This window comes from Haemorhous mexicanus, chromosome 6, assembly GCF_027477595.1.
Source record: "Haemorhous mexicanus isolate bHaeMex1 chromosome 6, bHaeMex1.pri, whole genome shotgun sequence".
In the NCBI taxonomy this organism is placed as follows: Eukaryota; Metazoa; Chordata; class Aves; order Passeriformes; family Fringillidae; genus Haemorhous; species Haemorhous mexicanus.
This window is the reverse complement of record NC_082346.1, coordinates 48,605,728-48,625,019: the sequence shown is the minus strand read 5'-3', so window position 1 is coordinate 48,625,019 and position 19,292 is coordinate 48,605,728. Positions and strand designations below refer to the sequence as shown.

General features: G+C 41.3%; 1 protein-coding gene across 6 annotated transcripts in view; it reads left to right on the top strand.

Moving 5' to 3' along the window:
• FOXN3 (forkhead box N3) overlaps positions 1-19,292 on the top strand; it is a 206,285-nt gene that overhangs the window by 124,329 nt on the left and 62,664 nt on the right. For all 6 annotated transcript variants that reach the window (XM_059850127.1, XM_059850130.1, XM_059850128.1 and 3 more), the window contains one exon: positions 10,543-10,607. In XM_059850127.1, coding sequence (XP_059706110.1) covers positions 10,543-10,607 — 65 coding nt within the window. The remainder of the gene's footprint in view (positions 1-10,542; positions 10,608-19,292) is intronic.

Genomic DNA, 19,292 nt, shown 5'->3' with positions numbered 1-19,292 from the left:
GAGAATTGATATAGATGGTGTCTCTACAATGCTTCTGAGTGCAAAAAATGCTATATTTTGTTGAGTCTGTAGACCCAGATGCCAACGTGAGACAGCCCGTTGTTGGATGCTGTAGGATTTTTTGTGTGTGTATTGGGATGTCTCTCCCTATCCCTAAAATACAGCTCTCAGTTCTTCAAAAGGAATAATCTTGGGAGTATGAATGAGTGAAAACTGACGTATTTTGATGCAAAATTTTTTATGCCTTAGCAGTTTATTTATAAAAATGTATCTCTAAGGATAACACATTATTTATGCATTAAACTTTTGTGTTGATGATATCATCCACAAACTATCTGTCATTTATCTTTTGAGCACCTTGCATACTGTGCAGTATGGTCCTTAGCTCAGGTCTGCTGTGGTATAAGAGTATTAGCATGAATGCTAGACTCATGTAGTGGATATGCATGAAGAGGTAGAATTGAGATGATGAAATATGTAATTGGGGCTACTTCTGTTTTGATGCTCTTGTTGTCATCATCATCACCATCATCACTGTATTTTCTTTTACATAACTTTCTGACATGTGCATCAAACACTTTTGTGTGTGGCCCAGTGAGTACAAATCTCTGCAACCTCCTCTGCAACAGTGTTGCAGATCCTGTAAGCACATTAGGGTTCCCAAGGAAAAGTACCATTAGCATCTGGGAGAGGTTAAATGTTTCAGGGGAGAGGTTAAACATTTGTTTGTTCTCTGCTGCTCTAATTCCAGAAGCCAGATTAGTTCTGAATCATCTGAACACATTCATTCAAGATTAATGAGAATGACCAAGTATGGAAAATTTCAGCTGGTAAGCGCCTTGGTTTTGAGCAGGTGGTGGAGGGGGAGTTCATACTGGCAGCAGCCTGCAGTCATGCTTCGTTTTAAGTTCCCCTTAGTTCTTAAATGGGTGAAATGGGGAATCACACCATTCCAGATAAACAAGAATTTCAGCAAGCAACATGAAGCAGTTGGTGGAGCACACACACACCTACACCTCCCACACACCACTCTAAGGCCTCGCCTCCTTTTTCCCATCTATTTCTGTTTCATTTGGCATCAGATTGCCCTTCTGCATATGCACATTTATAACCTCGTGCATGTTCAAGGTACGTTGGTGTCATTAAAACAGACAAGTGGGCTGTTCTTGGGAATGGGTGACACGCCATTCAGCTGAGGGGTGCTTGTTGTCACTCTCCAGGCCATGGTTAAGCCATGGTTAGGGATGTGACTGGGAGCCTGATGTAGGAAATATTTCTGAAATCCAGGCAGGTCTATCAGCAAAGCTGTTTGAAATTCTGTAAGATAATAAATGAAACATTCAGGACTGGAGTAACAGAAGTCAATTGTGTGACCCTGGACTTTTAAAAAAATTGATTAGTTTTGATTTGGGAGGGTCCTTCTTTTAGGATAACATTACAGTGTTGTGCCCGGTTAATAACTCTGCAGTTTTGCTGCAGTTCAGTTGTTCAGGTGGTCAGTGTGGAGTCTAGAGCCTTGTCTATACTGTAGCATTAACTATCCAAGCAGACTCTTATACATTAAGTTTAAAGTGAAGGTGGGCCTTAGGTGGTCCTTAGTCTAGGACTCATTTGTTTTCCAGAACCTGCGATTCAGGAATTCTTTCCAGTGCAATTTTAAACAAGTGAAACCAAACCAGAAATGGACTTCTTCTTTCCCACTTGTTTTGCAGCAAATGGAAGCAGAAAACTGAAGTGCTCCATTTTTGATTTTGTAGAATAGAGGAGAATCAAACTTCTCCCTGTTGGCCAGGTCAGTGTTTGGTGCTGCTGTAGCCCAAAAGAGGCCGCAGTCCTCTGTAGTCTCAGAGGCCGGTAGCTGTCTGTAAAAGGAATATTCTATTCATCTGGGCTTTAGGGCACTGACTTGTGGTTCCTGCTTGAGCTGGCACAGGCATGCTCTGTAGCTCAGGAGTGAGTTTAGGTAACTCCAGAGTTTGCCCTGCTTGACCACTACCAGTTATTCACCCAGTAATAGTCTAGGAACCATTTAATAGCAGTTGTGAGAAAAACAGCACTTCAGCAAGTCAAGTAACCTTGTATTTTTCCTTACTTCGAAATAAGGGAAATAAGTGGGAACAAATAGCAGCTGTGCTCTAGAAGTGAGCTGTGTTGGTCCTTCCTTAACTACATGCACTTCAAAAGACTATTCCCTCACCTGTTGTGTTGTTAACAATTTTTTATTCCTTCCAGAGGTGTATAGTCTTGTGTCAGTAAGCCTGTTTTTAGTACAAAAGAAGAAAAATAAAACTCAGACAGAAAGGATGAAATTACTTGCCTGGAGTCACTGTGTGATTTCAGTGGTAGAGGCAGAATTAGAACTGGAGGCTGATAGGCAGCCTCTCCCAATTCCCAATGGAGACAAATCTTTTTTAATGAAAAGTAACATGGGATGGTTGCCTCACCATGAATTTTCAAATATATCTGAACTTTCTCCTGTTTCAGTATTCAGCCTAGAATTATCTTGTGTTCACAAAATACATCTTAAAATATTTAAACCCAGATTAGTGAAAGATTTTCGTTTAGCTCTGTGAGGCTGGTGGCCTCAAATAGCCATCTCTCTTTAAACAAGTGCTCTCTACTGTAGAAATTATGATAGTTTCATTTATTTAAACAAATCCTGTGTTGTTGTCCATAAATATAAAGTATTTGCCTCTCAGCCAAGACCAATATTCTAGCCAAAGGCTAGAGAGTCTCACATAGGGGAGAAGAAGGCTTCATATATCACACCATCAGTGAGAGGGGCCTTTTGAGCACCATAGTAGAATTGTTGATGGGCTTCAACGGACACATGACCATATTTTTCTTGAAAATAGGAATTACCATTTTTATCCCTGATTCTGGAAATTTGAGAAGTTTTGTTTTAACTTTTTTTTTATCTGCCTCACCCCCCCCCACCATTCCCCTGCCATGTTCTTGCTTAATTACTTAAGTGAAGACCATGGCAGGAGAATGGATTTGGCTGTTTGGAGAACATGAAGAACTTTTCACTTCATCCTTCGAAAAGCATTAAATTTTATTTTCAGGCATTTTGTTCGTGAGTAGCTTTCATGAGCAACTTTTCTTGAGTCCTTAATGAAATTTAGATGTAATCCCTCTGGCAGTTGTGTCATATAGAAAACTCATTTAGAGTTCACAAGGGATCAAAATGTTATTGTACACTTGAAAATGTGTTAGACACCCTAGAGAAACCAGGAAAGACTCCAGCTAGGAGCTTAAAGTCTTGATCTCACATGTTGCAGTAAGTGAGAGATACCGAGAGACAGTAAAAGAGGGAATTGCAGAGGAAAGAGAAGCATTGCCAGAATATTAGATTAGCAGTCATAAATTAAAAATCTGTATTGTGAATTCATAAATCTCTTTAACAGTAATGTTTTGTCAGTTATGGAAAGTTCGAGAAGATGGAGTAATGGGTTTGTATATTTAAAATCTCTAAAGTATTAATCAGTTTTCATTGAAGTGAGGAAATACCTTATCACCAGCCTTCAAAAATTTTTTATGTACTGGCCCAGGTTAGTAGAGGGTTTTTTGCTTTGCTTGGAGAGGAAGCTTGCTTGTTTTGTTGCTGGGTGATGACTAGTTGTGGTATTAACTGCCAGCACACTGCTGGCAAGGATTAGATTTTTCTTTTCCTCATTAGCAAAAATTAACAAGTATTACAGGTCCGACAGTATATGAATACTTCTGTATTGCCCAACAGGTAAAATGGCAGTGATCAATTCATTAAAACAACTATGGTTATATACCCAGATGGACAGAATTAGACCCTCTTTTCAGTGCAGTAGTGTTGTTCACCCCCATGTAGTAATGGCATTAAAACTGACTGTAGAAAGGGAAGCTGATACAACAGTGGAAGGATGTGAGGTCTCCAGTGTAAGCAGTGAAGAGCTGGCAGGTGTTAGAAGAGTCATCAATCAGAAGGAGGTGCTGTCTGTCGTGTGTTCACTCTACAAGCTCATGGCAGTGTGATTTGGACCAAGTGACTTCCTCCTGTGCCATTGAACACCATTCTGCAGGCCATGTTTGTTCAGCACAGGAGCCAAGAAGGCTGCTCACCACTGTAGTTGGGAACACTTCGCATGCCTTACACAGGGTGATTGCCATAAGGAAGTACTATTCATCTTCCAGCATCAAGGAATGCTGGATTCCCACAAAATCATACTTAACCTTTTTTCCTCAGTTACAGCAGTGCCCTAAATTAACTTCCCAAGTAATGGTAAAAGCCAAAGTCTTCCAGCTTAGTTGGAAAGCCATTTATATACCTTATAGTAGCAGTCTGCACCCTGCTGGCATCGGGAGCTGATTGTGCTTGCCAAGAGCATCACTCCCTGCTGCCTGCAGATACAGGGTTTAATGGGCTCCATCCAGATAAGGAATCTACAACTATTGTTATCAGCAACTTGAACATAAGACTGACTAACTGATTTAGTTGCTTCTCAGAAACTTTGGAGGTGAGTTTCTAAGCCTGCAAGATGCTTCATTGGTTGCTCTTTGACAAAATGCTTTATTGCTTCTAGGTTTGGTGTTCTTGACATGTCCTTCAGTTCACTCTTTGTCAGAGGTGTTGGTGAGACTTGGGAGAGAAGCATTTTGCACTGTGGATGGTTGGTAAATGGGTACAGCAGTGCCTTCTTTCCCTTCATCTGGTAGTGGCAGCTTCTGTTCCCAGAAATTCTCAATTACATAGCTGTCCTCAGAGCTGGTATTGCTGCCAGGGCAAAGGGGGATAGTTGCAGTGCATTGGGTCGAGCTACAGAGGCAGTTCAGTCAATCATCTTTTCTTGTTCCCATCATTTTTGCATCTGGTAATGGATGGAGAGGACCTCTGTTTCCTTGCTGCCTGTTTATGGTCTAGCAGCTGTTTGCTTACTGCAGACTGTGTTGGGTATTTTGTGTGCCACAGCTTGTTAATTTACAGCTGCCACTGTTCATATTTCTGTCCTTTACTGAGCTGTCCTACCTGTAGTCCAGGCTTTCCTGAAAGCCAGGAGTTAGCCAGCAGCTAATTCCACTTCCTCTTGGCCATGGTGGGCTAAGGTGTGTGTGTGGAGCAGTTTCCCTTCCTCTCCAATGAGCTGTCCTTCATTGGGCTAATAAGTATCAGCTTCAAAGGCCTTTGAAATGTGTGTTCAGGGGCTGGTGTTGGCCTGTATGTTTGCTTTCCCCTCATTCTGTGTCTTCCTGCTTTACCATCACTCTGGGGACATATTTGGTAACATAGTCATTGGCCTGTATTTATTGCCTGGCTTTTGTGTTTTCATAATCCCTTAATTGTGGTGTGTAGTGCCACACAATTGAATTTGGTTTGAATTTTTAGTTGTTTGGGTTTTTTAAATCTACTAATCAAGCCTCTCTGACAAAGAGGCCTGTGAGAGCTTTTGGCATAGTTGTGAAATACTGCAACTGTGCAAGAGAATTCTTACTCTTGCTTTTTTTAGTGCTTGGCTTCCAGACTGTAGTCTCTTTGCTCTAATGTGAATTCCAGAAGACAAAGGATTTATGTTTCCTTTTTTTAAGTTTCTTCAAGCCTATGCACCTTTTGAAGATTTTTATAAATGTCCACCATACGTTTTGGTAGAAATAACTGATTGGGGGGCTCACACACATTATTGCTTCTGTGTGCCCTGGGAGCTCCTGGTTGGGCTGGCCAGCTGCCATGAGCCCTCACTGCCTGGACAGTCTTCATATTGGCCTGGTTTCCAGCAGAAACAGTATTCAAATCAACACATTCCTGTAGAATGTTGCTTTGCTGAAATCTAAAACATTTTCCTATGGAAAGCCTTCCCTCAGAAAAATCCCTGAAGTCAATAAGCTTCCCATGCCTGGGGCCCAGTGGCACAAAAAAGTTTCCTGCTGATTGTGTCTTGAGAGACAGAACGGCTCATTGCTTGTTTTGAGTGGAAATCAAGTCCCATTTGCCATTAAAAATTGCTAGCACGTCCATGGGAATGGTGGGCTTTGATCAGAGGTGACTCCCAATTCTTCAGGAGTTAAACACCATCCCCCATCAGTTCTCTCAGATACAGGTTCAGCAGGCTGTGAATACTTCATTTGCTTCCTGTGGTGGTACACAGATGCCACAGTGCCAATGACTGTGCTTTGGAGAGAGGTGGATCGTGCACTGGATGCCTCTGGACTTGTACTCCTGGATCCTGTTTTATGCATTTACTGCAAATACTGTTGCAGGCTGGGTATCCTGTTGGCTGAGTGTATGCTTTAAACAATAGTATTTTCTGAAAATCAAACCTGTGGTTCTTGGCAGTTAACTGTTGATGTTTCACGTGTTGTCTGAATTGTTCTTTCAAGATGTTTGCTTGAAATCTCAGCTTACTATGGTTAATCAAGGTCCATTTTCCACCCACTCCTGAAAGTGCCATGTGCTCATCTGCTTCTCAGAGTTAGCCAGTCCAAACATGTCCAAAGCAAAAATGTATTAGGCCCCAAGTTTCTAAATAGTGAGATAAGAGTTCGGACTACTTACTGCTTTTCTTCCAAGAGATACTACTTTAGTCAGTGTGTTTAGTTGGTAAATTTGGGGAAAAACTCTTCCATCAATAATTCTAATGGAATAAATATTAATTTTGTATCAGGTATTGATTATGAAAGAAAATCATAGACCATCTTTTCTTACGAAAGAAAATCACAGATTTTGCATTTTTATTTTGCCTAAATGCAGAATATGCTGTTACTTCTGTAGGAGAACCAGCCATTCTTCTCTTGTAGCTTACAGGCTACACTGAAGAAACAACTTGTTTGAAAAAATTGCCTGAGGTGGACCAAATTATTTGGGTTTTTATTGAGGGTCTTTAGAAGAATGAACTTCTTCAAATGGTTTCTTAATCTGGAACATAGAGGAAGCAGCTTTTGAACACTTTAAAGTGATAGTTCAACTCTGTCATTTGTCAACTTGAAATATGTTTTAATAATTAATACCCTCTGAGACTTCACATACAAAAGTTTGGGAACAGAAAAAAAATTTACCCAATGCAGTTCAGACGTAGGTAAACTTCTGCAAAGCCATGCAAATACAAAAGTTTGTTGTTTTGAAAAGCTTGACAGTTGCTGCACTACATTATTTACATGCTTTAATTCTTTAGCTTCCTTCCCTGGGAAGACACGGGTGATTTTCTCGGCTCATGTGGGTTTGTGCTGAATCAGATGGAGATTTTTATGAGAGCCCTGGGCCTTTTTCAAATTGGAAAACAAAATAAATCACTATGGCTTTGTTTCTCTAGTGGAGACATTTTGTCTATTCAAATATATACATTTTTCCCACTCCTTTCTTTAACCCTCTTCCAATCCACTGATGACAGCCTGGGAGTGAATTTCTTTTGCAGTGTCGTTTCAGAATTTCACTCTTTTTTTTCTCTTGGGCTTTTGAAAGGCATGTAGTTGCCATGCTGTGATTTCTGATTGGTAAATCTCACCGTGCTGTGGCTTTCTATTTGTGGTCTGATGGGTGCCATCCTGGAGATTATGGGGGACTCTGATACACTGTAACGTGTGACAGGAGTGAATGCTACAGGAGTGTGAATGCCCTCAACGGCTCTTGACCTTCCTATGAGTTGAGGAGCTACCCTGAAGAGCAGGCTTACTACAAGGAATGCAAACACTTGGTTGCTTAAGCACTGTGAAGTGAGCATGTGTTCAGACAAGTGTGTGCCCCATGCTCTCCAGCACTTAGAATATAGACCTCCTTAACTTCTTTTTGATCATTTTGTTTTCTCTCTCTCTCAATTCCCTTTTTTGTCAAGGAGTACTGAAGGTTTTTATTACTCACGTAATTGGTTTGGATTTATATAGTCCTTATTTTAACACAGTGAATTTTTACCATATTAGCACAAGACTATGCAGAATAATTGTGGGAGAAATGTTTTTCTTCTATATGGCATTTTAACAGAACTTTGCTAATGCTGTCAATGACAGCACCTGTTTTCATTTCATTGCATTTTGTGTAGCAGTTGTCAACTCAAGAGGAGACAAAAGTGACTTTGAGTAGAAATGAATTGTAGGGCTTTGTTCACACTTCGCATCCGCTGAGGAAGGATAACCTCCTTAAAAATGCAGAGTGCCTTACAGCAATCTTACTGAACAATGTTTAGTCTTTTACTTATAAATGGTGCCCAAATTTGGGCATAGGGCAGTTATTTATATATTGGTAGCACAGTTTCATGGTGCTAATTTCAGTAAAAGCATAGCATATTAGAACACCTATGATTGTCTTCAAGCTGTAGAGGATTTTGAAACCTGTTTCCTGACTACAGGAAAGTTCTGTGGCAGCCTGTCTCTACCACCTGCCTTGACAATGCTGCAACAAATAGTTACTTACCCCAGGTATGGTGGTTTTAAAATACTCGCTGTGCCTGAGCCCTTGGATCCCATCAGCACATCCTACAGGCAGTGTCTCCTGCTGAGAATTGCCCACAGAGCAGGAATGGGACTAATGGTGACATTTCTGCTCTGGGCAGCACAACCTGCAGATGGCAATGGAGAGGATGAGCTGTGCCGTAGGGCAGGGAGGAGTGCGCCTGGAATGCAGTCAGCAGTGCTGTTAGGAAAAGAGTGTGTTGATTTGTAACACCAGCAACAAATTAGACTCCAAAGAAGCCACTCCCCCTTCATTCACCCCTCCTGGTAGTGGAGGGACAAGAGCAGAGACTGGCTTGAAATAACAATTTACTGAAAGCAAAAAACAATAGAATAAGAAATGCACTCTAACAATAACAATATTAATACCAGAAATATACAAAGAGAGAAGTTATTTTATCCACAATAAAGGTATTCACTACCAGAAACAAATACAGGATGGTGGATGCATCTTGTAGGTTGTATCCATGTGGCTTCCCCGGACAAAGACAGTATGGTGATCCGTACTGTGATAGTTGAGAACACAGGCAAGATGGTGAGGGAGCTCCTGTGGGTAGTGTTTTCTGCCACCCAGCCTAAAACAACTAAAAACAGTGACAAGCAAACCTCCCAAAAGCTAGGTCATCTGAGTTGGGTTGTGCTGCCATTCCACTGGTTTCAGTTCCTTGCAGGTGCCTGTGCTGCCATTTCTGTGTCTCTGATGTGCTGGATGTCAGCCCCAGGGTTGCTGCTGCTTTCCATCCATTCCGCTGTGCTCCTTTGTGCTTGGTTTGGCTGGGCTCCTTTCAGCTTCTCTCCATGGTCTCAGCTGGGTTGGGGTCACCCTCCCACCACTCCTTTCCCCAGCAGCCTCCATGCTAGCACTGTCTTTTCAGCACTGCTGTGAATTCACATCTTCACTAAATTTTTTCATCACTATGTCTCATAACTGTGTTCCGCTGCAAACAGGAGGGAGACCAATGGTGGTGGTAGGTTCTGAGTCCTCAGAGGCTGTCCCCAGCAAGTTCCCACTGTGGAGGCAAAGGGTGCACTTCCAGTGGGGCGTCTGGCTTTTCCTCCCAGACCATGCCCGCAGTGGTGGTGCAGGGGGTGTAGAACTTGTCCCCGCCACCTCCTGCAGCCAGGGCTGTAGCAGGGTCACCTCACCTCAGTCCTCTCACCGGGAGAGGTGGTGGTGGGTGGCTGCTGCAGGGGAGCTTCCTCACAGCCTCTCCTCCCCTCTTGTCCAGCTCGCCAGCACCGCAGTTTGTTGGAGCAGATGCTCCACACTCTATTTCCCACAGCTCTGTGGGGCTGCTCCAAGGCATCAAAGGAAACAAGGTTTAGATGATTGTGCCAGTGTTCCCTCCTCTTCCCCTTCCTGTGTTTGTTGCCTTCAGCTGCACTTGTCATAGGAGTGGCCTCTTGGAGGCCATCACCTTCGGGCAGCCTCTGTGTGAGCAGGAGGCAAAGCAGAAGAGGGGCCTGGCCCAGTGTGAGTTCAGGGCAGGGCCTTGGTTCAGGCGGGCAGTGACACCTGCCAGGCACCCGGTGCCCCTGTGGCCACTGCCCTGGCAGGGTCTCACAGGAGCTGCCGTGGTCACCAAGCGCAGGGCAAAGGCTGAGGTTTGTCAGTGTGGTGCTGGCGGCCGATGTGTCGCGCTGTTCCTGGTGCCGGAGGGGCTGTGCGTGCGGGGCTCGCTGCGTGAGGCTCAGGAGCTGCCCGGTGCCCAGCCAGGGCTGTCCTGGGCAGACAAACAGCTGGGGCAGCATATTGTCACAGCTCAGTGAAACGTTGGAGTTGTTAGCAGGTATCTTTGGCAAAGGGCATGTATTTTTCTGTAGCATTCAGTAAATAATTTTGACATTGATTTGAGGTTTTTTATTATTTATTCGAAATTGCTTTATTCTTTCTTCCTCCAAGAGGGTGTGGGTGTGTGCTCTGCTGAGGAGGTTTTTCCTCATGAAGAAAATGTCGATCTTGAATCAAATTAACCTATTTTTAGCATGAAATATTAGATCCTCACTTGAAGGCAGAAGTGTCATGATGTTGCATTAGCTTTAAGAACAAAACAGAATTTGTGCAAATAGTAACTTAAAATTGCACCTTCTAATGCAAATGTGATTTTCTTTACACTTGTTTCTTATTCCCTTTAGCACATCAGGTCCACCCATTTGGCCAGGAAGCACCTTTTTCAAGAGAAATGGAGCCCTTCTACAAGGTAGGTGGTAGATACTGCATCTTGGAGTAACTGTTCTACTTGAGAAATAACTTCTGCAAATTGCACAGCTTTTTGGATACTCACCTGGCAAGAAATAACCAAATGTTTTTTTGTTTCCTTTACCCTTTCTCCTTTATTGCGCATCTGGTGCCTTGAAAATGACGGTTTACCACGTACAGTGAGTGTAGTCTGTGAAAGTTGCTGCTTTTTTCTTTCCTCAGATCATTAAATTGCTTGCTGTAATATATGGTGAAGGGTGGCTTTTTGGTTTTTTCCCTTTGTGTGGATAAAGAGTGCCCAGAAGGAAATGTTCCAGGAACATCACTTTTAGCTCTGTAGATTAAACGAGGTTGTTCTTTGAGAGAGATCTTTTTTTACTCCTTAATTGTGTTGATAGCAAAAGGTACCAGAAGGTAGGTAGCCATGATGTAGTGGGAAAAACAGTGTCAGAGTGTTTGTCTCAAGAAATCTACCATGGTTAATAGTGCTTATATTCATAGGGCAGTGTTAAATACAATTTCCATTGCATGGACAATATATAGAGAAGCTATATGACTGCAGTTTTGATAGCTGAAAATTTTCAGTCTACTTTACCAGACTTCTTAAAGTAGTTTTTCACTGCTGTGTCTGCTTATATTTCTGCCATTGAGTACATCACTCTTTAAAGAGGTGTCTTAGGAACACAGAAGGTTGTGTCCCCAGACTACAAGTGTTTCTCTGTGGTGCAAAGTAACTTACACCATTGAGGATCATTTTATGGTCTTTGCAAGGATTTATCCATGAGTTGTCTCAGTTTCCTTTTCATTCTCCTGGTGCCAAGACTTTTCTGGTCTTTCTTCTGACAGAAAATGCTACATAATGTTCTCAGGAGCATTTATCCAAATCACCTATGGAGCTTTACTCACAACAAAACACACAAGCAAATAATTCATTGTCAGGCAGTACTACCTTTTACACACCTAAGGAATCCAGTATCTGAGGTTTACCTGCAAATATTTTTCAAGTTAGTTCCTTGCACATATCTAAGAATTTGCATAACTCTATCTATGCTGAGATTTGTTAAGCGAATTTTAAATACATTAAAACAGTCAGATTATTTCTTAGCACTGGGAGATGGTATAAATTGTAGAGTTTAGGTGCTTTTGGCTTTAGTCTGATCAGATAGATCTGCTATGTTTACAGTCCTTCCTAATGAGAAGAACTAGATTTTAATTTTTTTCTTTTTTGTAAGGAAAAAGAACTACTGTGAAAGAGCTTGATTTGTTTCACTTTTTCAACAATTCTGATTTTAAATGGGTATCTGCACATACATAGTCTTCATAATCTGAGTTGATAAAATGTAAACTGCTCTGTCAAGTCTGGATGGCAGAAATGTTTTACCTTTTCTTAAGATGCAAGATACCAGGAATTAATAACAGCTGTTTTTTTGTAGTCCTCCCTATCTCAGTTGTTGCTTAAAGCCTTCTCTCAAGGCTCATTCTTCTCAACAAAGAAGAATGCACTATTCTCTACCCTCTTCTCCTCTGTCCTCTTCTGTCTTCCATATTGAGGTGGAAAATCTAAAAGCCAAAGCTTTTCAACATATTAAAGAAATAAAGAAAAGAGATTACTGCCTTTTCAAGCAACTGGCAAAGCCTTACAGACCTTTAACTGAATTGGCATTCTGCATTGCCATTTCAAGTGGAAAATGCAGTCAAGTTGTACTGGAATATGCATGATACAACTGAGGTTGGAAGGATGATATAGTATGAAGAAAAACTTCATTAAAGTAATCTTTTAACACTTCCTGGTTATAAATTTAAAGCAAGAAGATAAATCAATGAAGCCTTCCTTTCTGTCTTTTTGCTTTCATTTTGGTCTTTGGATTTTTCCCTGCAATAGGCTCTTTAATATGTAGTCTTTAGCAGGTTGCACGGAAATAGTGCATCCACCTCTTTGCTGCTTTTCTGAGTGCCTTTTTCCGGAAGACCCATGTAAGAAATGGTGGCAGTGCAGGGAGGTATGAAATGAGGTGTAGGTATTTGCCATGATGCCTTGAGAGGCTCCCTGGAACAGAGGCTAGACAGTGTTAAAGGAATAGAGTAGATACTTATTAAAAGGCCTTCAAAGGATTCACCTTGGGCAGTACAAGAGCCCAGCCATGGCTACACCCAGGATGGATGATGTGTCACAAGTTTTCACACTTTGCTAAGTTTGGTCCACTTACATATTGGGGTAATTGTCTAACTGCAGCTTCAGGTGATAAAGTCCCATCTTCCTAGACTGCTCTCCTCAGTCTGCCATTGTTGATACTTTTTGGACCTGAAGCTGTAATGGTAACCTTGGTTTTGGGCTGGAAAAGGATTGTTTTGTCTAACTGAACTGTGAGAACTTCCTAACACTTTATATGAAGTTCAGAGTTATATACGAATGCAATACAGAATCTGGAAAATACAAAAGCTGAAACTTAAGGCATCAGTCAGAACTTATGTTACATGACCATCTGAAGTATTTTTCCAGTGCTTATAGTCAGCTTAATGCAATCAGGAGAATGAAAAATTGACTCAATTATTTGTTTCAAGTTATAGCCCTGCCTTTGGATTGGCAAAAGTTGAGGCAACAAAGGGATTTTAAACTATTTTTACTTGATAATTGTTCTACTGTGTTGAAAGAATGTTTGAAAAGAATGTTTGAAAAGAATGTTCACTGTGTTATAGACAATAATACAGAGTACTTCTGTAATTATAGTAAATGTGATATTCATGTGCACTTGTCACACCTCATTTCTTCTGAGTTCTTAAGAAAAATGTTCTTTTTCTGGTCTGAGGAATGAAGAGAAAAAATTCCACAGTGTAAGTAGTGCTTTCTTTAGCCAAGAAGACTTGTAGATGCTCCTGGTTTCCATTCATTTTATATCAGAACTATTTGGCAAAATAATCTTAACCATTGTAAAGAGTTTAACATATTTCTTCTGAGAAAGTTGCTGAGAAAACAGTTATCTGTGTACCTCAAAATAGCAAAGGAAGAGAAAGGGAGGATAAAATTCATTTTAGCTATTCTCTGTCCTTAGTGTTTTTAACATGAGCGGGATTAGTTCTCTGTTACTTTCTGGCTTTGTATTTTCTGAAGAATTTTGAAATATATTTACTCCGTTCTCTTTTTGCCTATGATTTTATTAGATACGAGATGGCTGCCTTAGGTTTTTGTTTGGGGGTTTTTTTGGTGAGGATCATGGTTCTGTTGTTCTTAGCATTCAGTCTCTAACCAGTTACTCTGTATTGAGTCAGTCACCTGCCTAGGTACTTTTTGCAGTCTTGAACTCCTTCTGCTGGGTGACAGTTGCTCCCTATATCCCTGTGCTGCTTGGTCTTCTTGAGAAAAGTCCCATGCTTCATTTAGGTAGGACCTTCAGTCTTACCAGGCTCTAATATCTTCTCTCAAAACTTACCTGTGTGTCCATGGAAATTGCTTTATCCTGGCTTTCAGGATTTCAATATAAAACAGGTTTTTGCTCTTGCTGCTTTTCTTTTTCTGTTGTTTTGTTTGTAGCTTGTTACTGTACATATTGTATGTTTGTTTAAAATCATGGCTTTTTTTTTTTTAATCTGCTGTATGGAGAGCCTTTGTTCCTGCTGTTTTTTCTATTTTGATCTGTCATAACACATTCATTTTTATATAATAAAATATATGTGAGGAAAGAGTTCTTGTGGTGGAAAATACCTAGACATATTCTAAACTCTTAAGGAACTTACACTGTGGAAGATATGTGGGGCCATAGTCACATTAACTTCAAGACCTCAAAACTAATATATGGTGTTCTGAAAAGAGCAGTTTCTCTGCTCTGATCTTGGGTGCTAAGTTCGTGTTACAGACTTGAGCATGCAGTTGCTCACAGATCAGTGGTAATAATAAAACTATTTTGCTGTTGCTATGTCTGATATTCTTCTTGAATAAACTTAATGTATATATTCAAATTACCTTTTAACAGCAGTCATATGAATTCCAGTGGCTGTGTGCCACCTGTAAGATGTAACTGGACTGTGGAGGGGTTTGGTTTATTTTCTTAAAGATGTAACTTATCTTTTGAGGGAAAAACCCCAAAACAACAAAGTTACTACTCTTCTTTTAATCTTACTTGCCCTCATACTTTAATAAATTAAATGCAGCATATTACAATGCCTTTTTGTATCAAATTTATTCTGTCTTGATTTGTCTTCATTGTCTGGGGAAGAAAAGTGAACCTGGGTCATCCAGTCTCTGTTGCTGTTGAAAAAAAAAATGGAGATGGGCCTACTCACTGAGACTGATGGTCCACCTTCCAGTTGTACCTGACCTACTGTAAGTAGAGCCACAATCCTTACCAAGTTGTCTGTGTTCTGGTGTGAGCAAGGTCCTCCACTTCTTCTGACAGCACAATCTAATGCCTGTGGATCTTACATCAAAGATATGAACTTTTTCCTCAAAGATCCTGCCAACCTGGATTAACTTCTGCAGACTGGATCGCAGCAGTCAGTGAACTGAATTCAGACAGCATGGCTTTCCTTGGAAGCCATAATTCTCTCTTAATGAGGATGGAAAGAAAGATTGGAAAAATCCATTCCCTTGAGAATGCAGAAGGGGAGCAGTGAGGATTTGCATGTGGCCTCTAGTCCCTCTTGGCTGAGGGAGCCTGAGAAGGGAGGGATTACCCTCCCCAGATCTCATGGTCTGCTTAGTTTTTTCTCTACCAGCAGCTGCAGAGAATAGGCATCCTCATGCTCCAGAACAGAGCCAGGGATAGGATGTTTACCTGGGGATGACTTGCCCTCTTCTCCTCTGGGAAAGCACTGTATGAGGGACACACTTTATTCTCTGATACTTGACGTAGCCCGTGTGTGACCTGTCGTGGTCCTGCTGCTATGGCTGTAGCTGGCCCCACCTGTGAGAAGCTTTGATGGGAAAGAATTGGAAGACACATTCTTCAGAGGGTCAGGTGTCACCAAAACCTGTGTGAGATGGAGACTCCACAGTTTGTTGCAGAGTAGAAATGGAAACTCTAGGCAGTGCTAGTCCATTAAGCCTTATTGCCCCCAGTCCAGGTTGGTGGCTTTCATGTTTTATTGTGCTGACATCTGACACCTGGCCATAATGTGAGACTTTAAGGAAGATACCAAAGCCCATGGATTACTTTATTCTTAGTTGATAATGGTGACTTATTTGAGCTAGAAAATTGCATTCCTAATAAGAAAGTTTATTTTGTGTGAACAGACCAGAAATGAGATGTCCCACATAAAAAGATGAGGAACCAGTTTATTTTGAACATGTGCATACAATTGTACAGAGATCTTTTTCTTCTCTAATAAGCTTGAGAATCCTTGAAATGCCCAAACAAGCCTTTTAATCTCTTTCCCATTAAGCACTTGTAAGAAATAAGAGAGGAGATATGGGACTGCACCTTTCCAAGCATTAGCTATTAGTAGAAGCAGTTGCTGAGGTGGAAATAAACCAGCAGGGAGGAGGCAAAAAGGAGGCATTTATTGCTTATTTCCCTTGAAAACACTAAATTAGAAACTTTCACTCTTATAAATGAAGGCATCCAGCGTATGTTTTTATGTTAAAAGTGCCATTAGGATAAGAATGTAACAATAACAGGGCCTGGTTTCTTTGGACAAGTAGTGCCCACACTGACTACTCAGCCTTTATCTGGAGAAGCTGGGAGGAGTTGGTTTTTTGCTTCCAAGAATAAAGCCTTTCAAAAGGGAGCTTGACAACAAAATCACTAAGAGAAGATGCCTGTGTGCATGCAGCCAGGTGTATTTTCTGTCTAATAATGGGAAAATTTGGAATGTGTTTGTCAACACTGCCAACAAATACCCAGGAGCCCCTGCCAGCACAGTGGGCTTCTTTCTCCTAGTGGAAATTCAGTTCATCTGCTCTTTACACTGGGCAAGCAGAGCAGGTGCAAGTCCTGGGCATGTAGGGGAGAGGCACAGCCCGTCCTGGAACACAAGGTGCCTGTACCTTCTGGTGCTCACAGGGCTGAGGAGAAGGAGGAACAGGGGAGAGCTGAAAGACAAGAAACTCCAGCGAGTGTTATGTGCGTTTAACCTTCGGAACTGTGTGTCACACCTCAGAAGAAAACTAACCTTGGAGAGAAATGCTCTCATTTCTTCTACTGCCTAGAGGTGCAAACAAAAAGAGCGTGGCAAGGTACCATATGTATTACAGATAATATTGTATAATACTTAAATGTCATGGTGACCATAAGAAAAAGGCCAAAAGCAATGCAAAATAATCCAGCCTTAGGATTGGTAGATTTAGGTGCTGTGATCTATAACACAGTCTTGTGCAAAACTCTAAGGCCCAAATCCAACTAAATCTATATTACTTAATGCATATTTGGGCATCTCCTGTTCCCAAGAATCTAAATACATTTTCTTGCTTTGGGGTTATAATTTCTTGATTTTGTGCTCTGTGAGATGAGCATAATAATGGTGCTTTTCACTGCCCAGAGCTGTCAGTCTACAAAATACTGGCTCTGCATCATATTCTGATGCTTCACTAATGGAAGAACTTTAAACAGGGGGAACATAACTGTAAAAAGCAACAGAGCTGTCCATTAACTTTTGCCGGGAAGTGAATTTTGGTTTATTTTTCTTTCCCCCCAGTTGAACTCTTTACTCTGAGAGATACAATTGGAAAATGACTGTTTTCTGTAGAGACCTGAGGGGGGTTGAGAGTCTAGTTCAAATGTAGTTACTTTCATCAGCAGAGCAATAAACCTTTTGACTTCATCATGTTTTCTCTTCAACTTTTTCTTCTCTGGGCTGCCATTCCATTGTCTTTGAAGAAAATGGTGACAGTCATACTTTGTTTGCTGGTGAGTTGGTTTGGGTCAACATACTGAATTAACAGCAAAGCTGCTATCTGTCTTTGTTAAAATAAATCACTTTTCATTCACATAGCATAATTATTTAAATCAGCTTTTTGTTCCCCTGTTTTTTTCCTCTTTTTTTTTTCCTTTCTGCTTTTTTCTTTTTCCCCCACACACATGAAGGATACCTGACAATCTCTTCAGGAGTTTCTTTTCAGGAAGATGATTCGCATGGTGCTTCCAGAGAGACTGAATATTTGAATAATTTATTTATTATTAGCATTCAGTGTGTTTGCAGTGGTATTATTGAAGAAGTAGAATTAAGTCAGAGGGGTTGTGCAGTGTGTCCCTAAGGGAGTAATTTGAACAGCAGAGCTCTCCTTTGTTTGGGAAAGTGGGTAAACTCCTAGAGGGGCTTCTAGGGTCCTGAGGGTGCTGGTAAGGCCTCCTGTTTGTGAGAGGATTTTGTAATGGCCTTAGCACTGTACAGTCAATTAAAAAATCCAAATGAGTGACTGAATTTTGCAATGATTCCTACAGAAATGGTGACTTTGGCATGATGTTTATAGCTCTGCATTCTGTGTAGGGTGTGTATGTAGCTGTGCAGTTTGTATGTAGTCTTTTTATTCCTATTTTTTCTAGTTGAGTGTCTAAAATATATCAAAAGCTGTTATTTATTAAGTGCCTGAAGTGTGGTCCTGCTAACAATGGTGTTAGAGCCATTAGTATGGAAATGGGACCTCTAGCTGTTTATATTCCCTGTGACCAAAAGGTCTGAGCTACCTTTGGTCTCTGAAGTTGAGAAGGAAGAAAACTGAACTCCATCATACAGGTTTCAGTAATGGAAGATCACCTTGCAGAGTACAAAGGTGATCAAAGATCAGTTGAATTCCTGATGTGTTTAAACTCAGTAACTTATGTTTCATATCTGCATGGGTGTCTTTACTGTCTTTACAGATAACTCTGCTTATTTTGTAACAGTCCTGTGTAGTGACTTGAAATTATTACGAATGAGTGACTCAAGATGAAGTTTACTGACTTTGTTTACTTCCCTTGACAACCGGAGTGTGGATGAGTGCTGCAAGGCAAGTTCTACCACAGTATTAGGCTTGGGCAGAGGTTCTGGCCACAGGTCTACTCACCTGTTCTGCCTTCAGTCAGCTGCAGTGTGAGTGGTGGCAGTAAAACAGCACTTTGCAGAACACACCAGAAAGGGAAGTAACTGCTGCAAGCTCCTGCAGTAGTGGCCTGGCTGCCTCAGTAAATGTTGTAGTGTAGGAAAGAAAAGATACGGGAGGTTACCCCCAAAGCATGAAGGAGTTAAGGAGCTGAATGCTCCTTGCCTTGGCAGGTCAGTGCTGAGGTAATCTGCAGGTACTGTTTTTCCAAGGATGCTGTTAAATGGCTTCATATCTGTTTGTAGTTAATTTTCAGGTTGGTCCTGCGGGTGATGTGGCTATGACTTTGCAATCTGAACACTGGAATCTACTTCCTTTAAATGGCAGTAGCTGATCTCAGCTTTTTAAGGAAGAGTTTTTTCTATGACTGACCCTTCTGTAGGCATCAGCACAGGTGCTTTTGTCTAGAGACATGTTCCAATGTTCCTCCCACAAATACGCATACAGGGCTGACTTAAAAATGGAAAACTGACCGTGGTGCCCTTGGGTTTCAGTTGGCTAAAGGAAGGTGGAGACCAGATAGAGCAAAAGAAACTACAAGTTCCTGTTCAGTGACTTTTTCTTTTACTAAGACTGCCAAATGTCCTCCAATGTTTTCCTTTCCATGCCAGGAGTTGTAGTCTGCTCAAAGAGTGAGGGCTGTTTGCCTGTTGTGATTGCCTGCATCCAGGATTA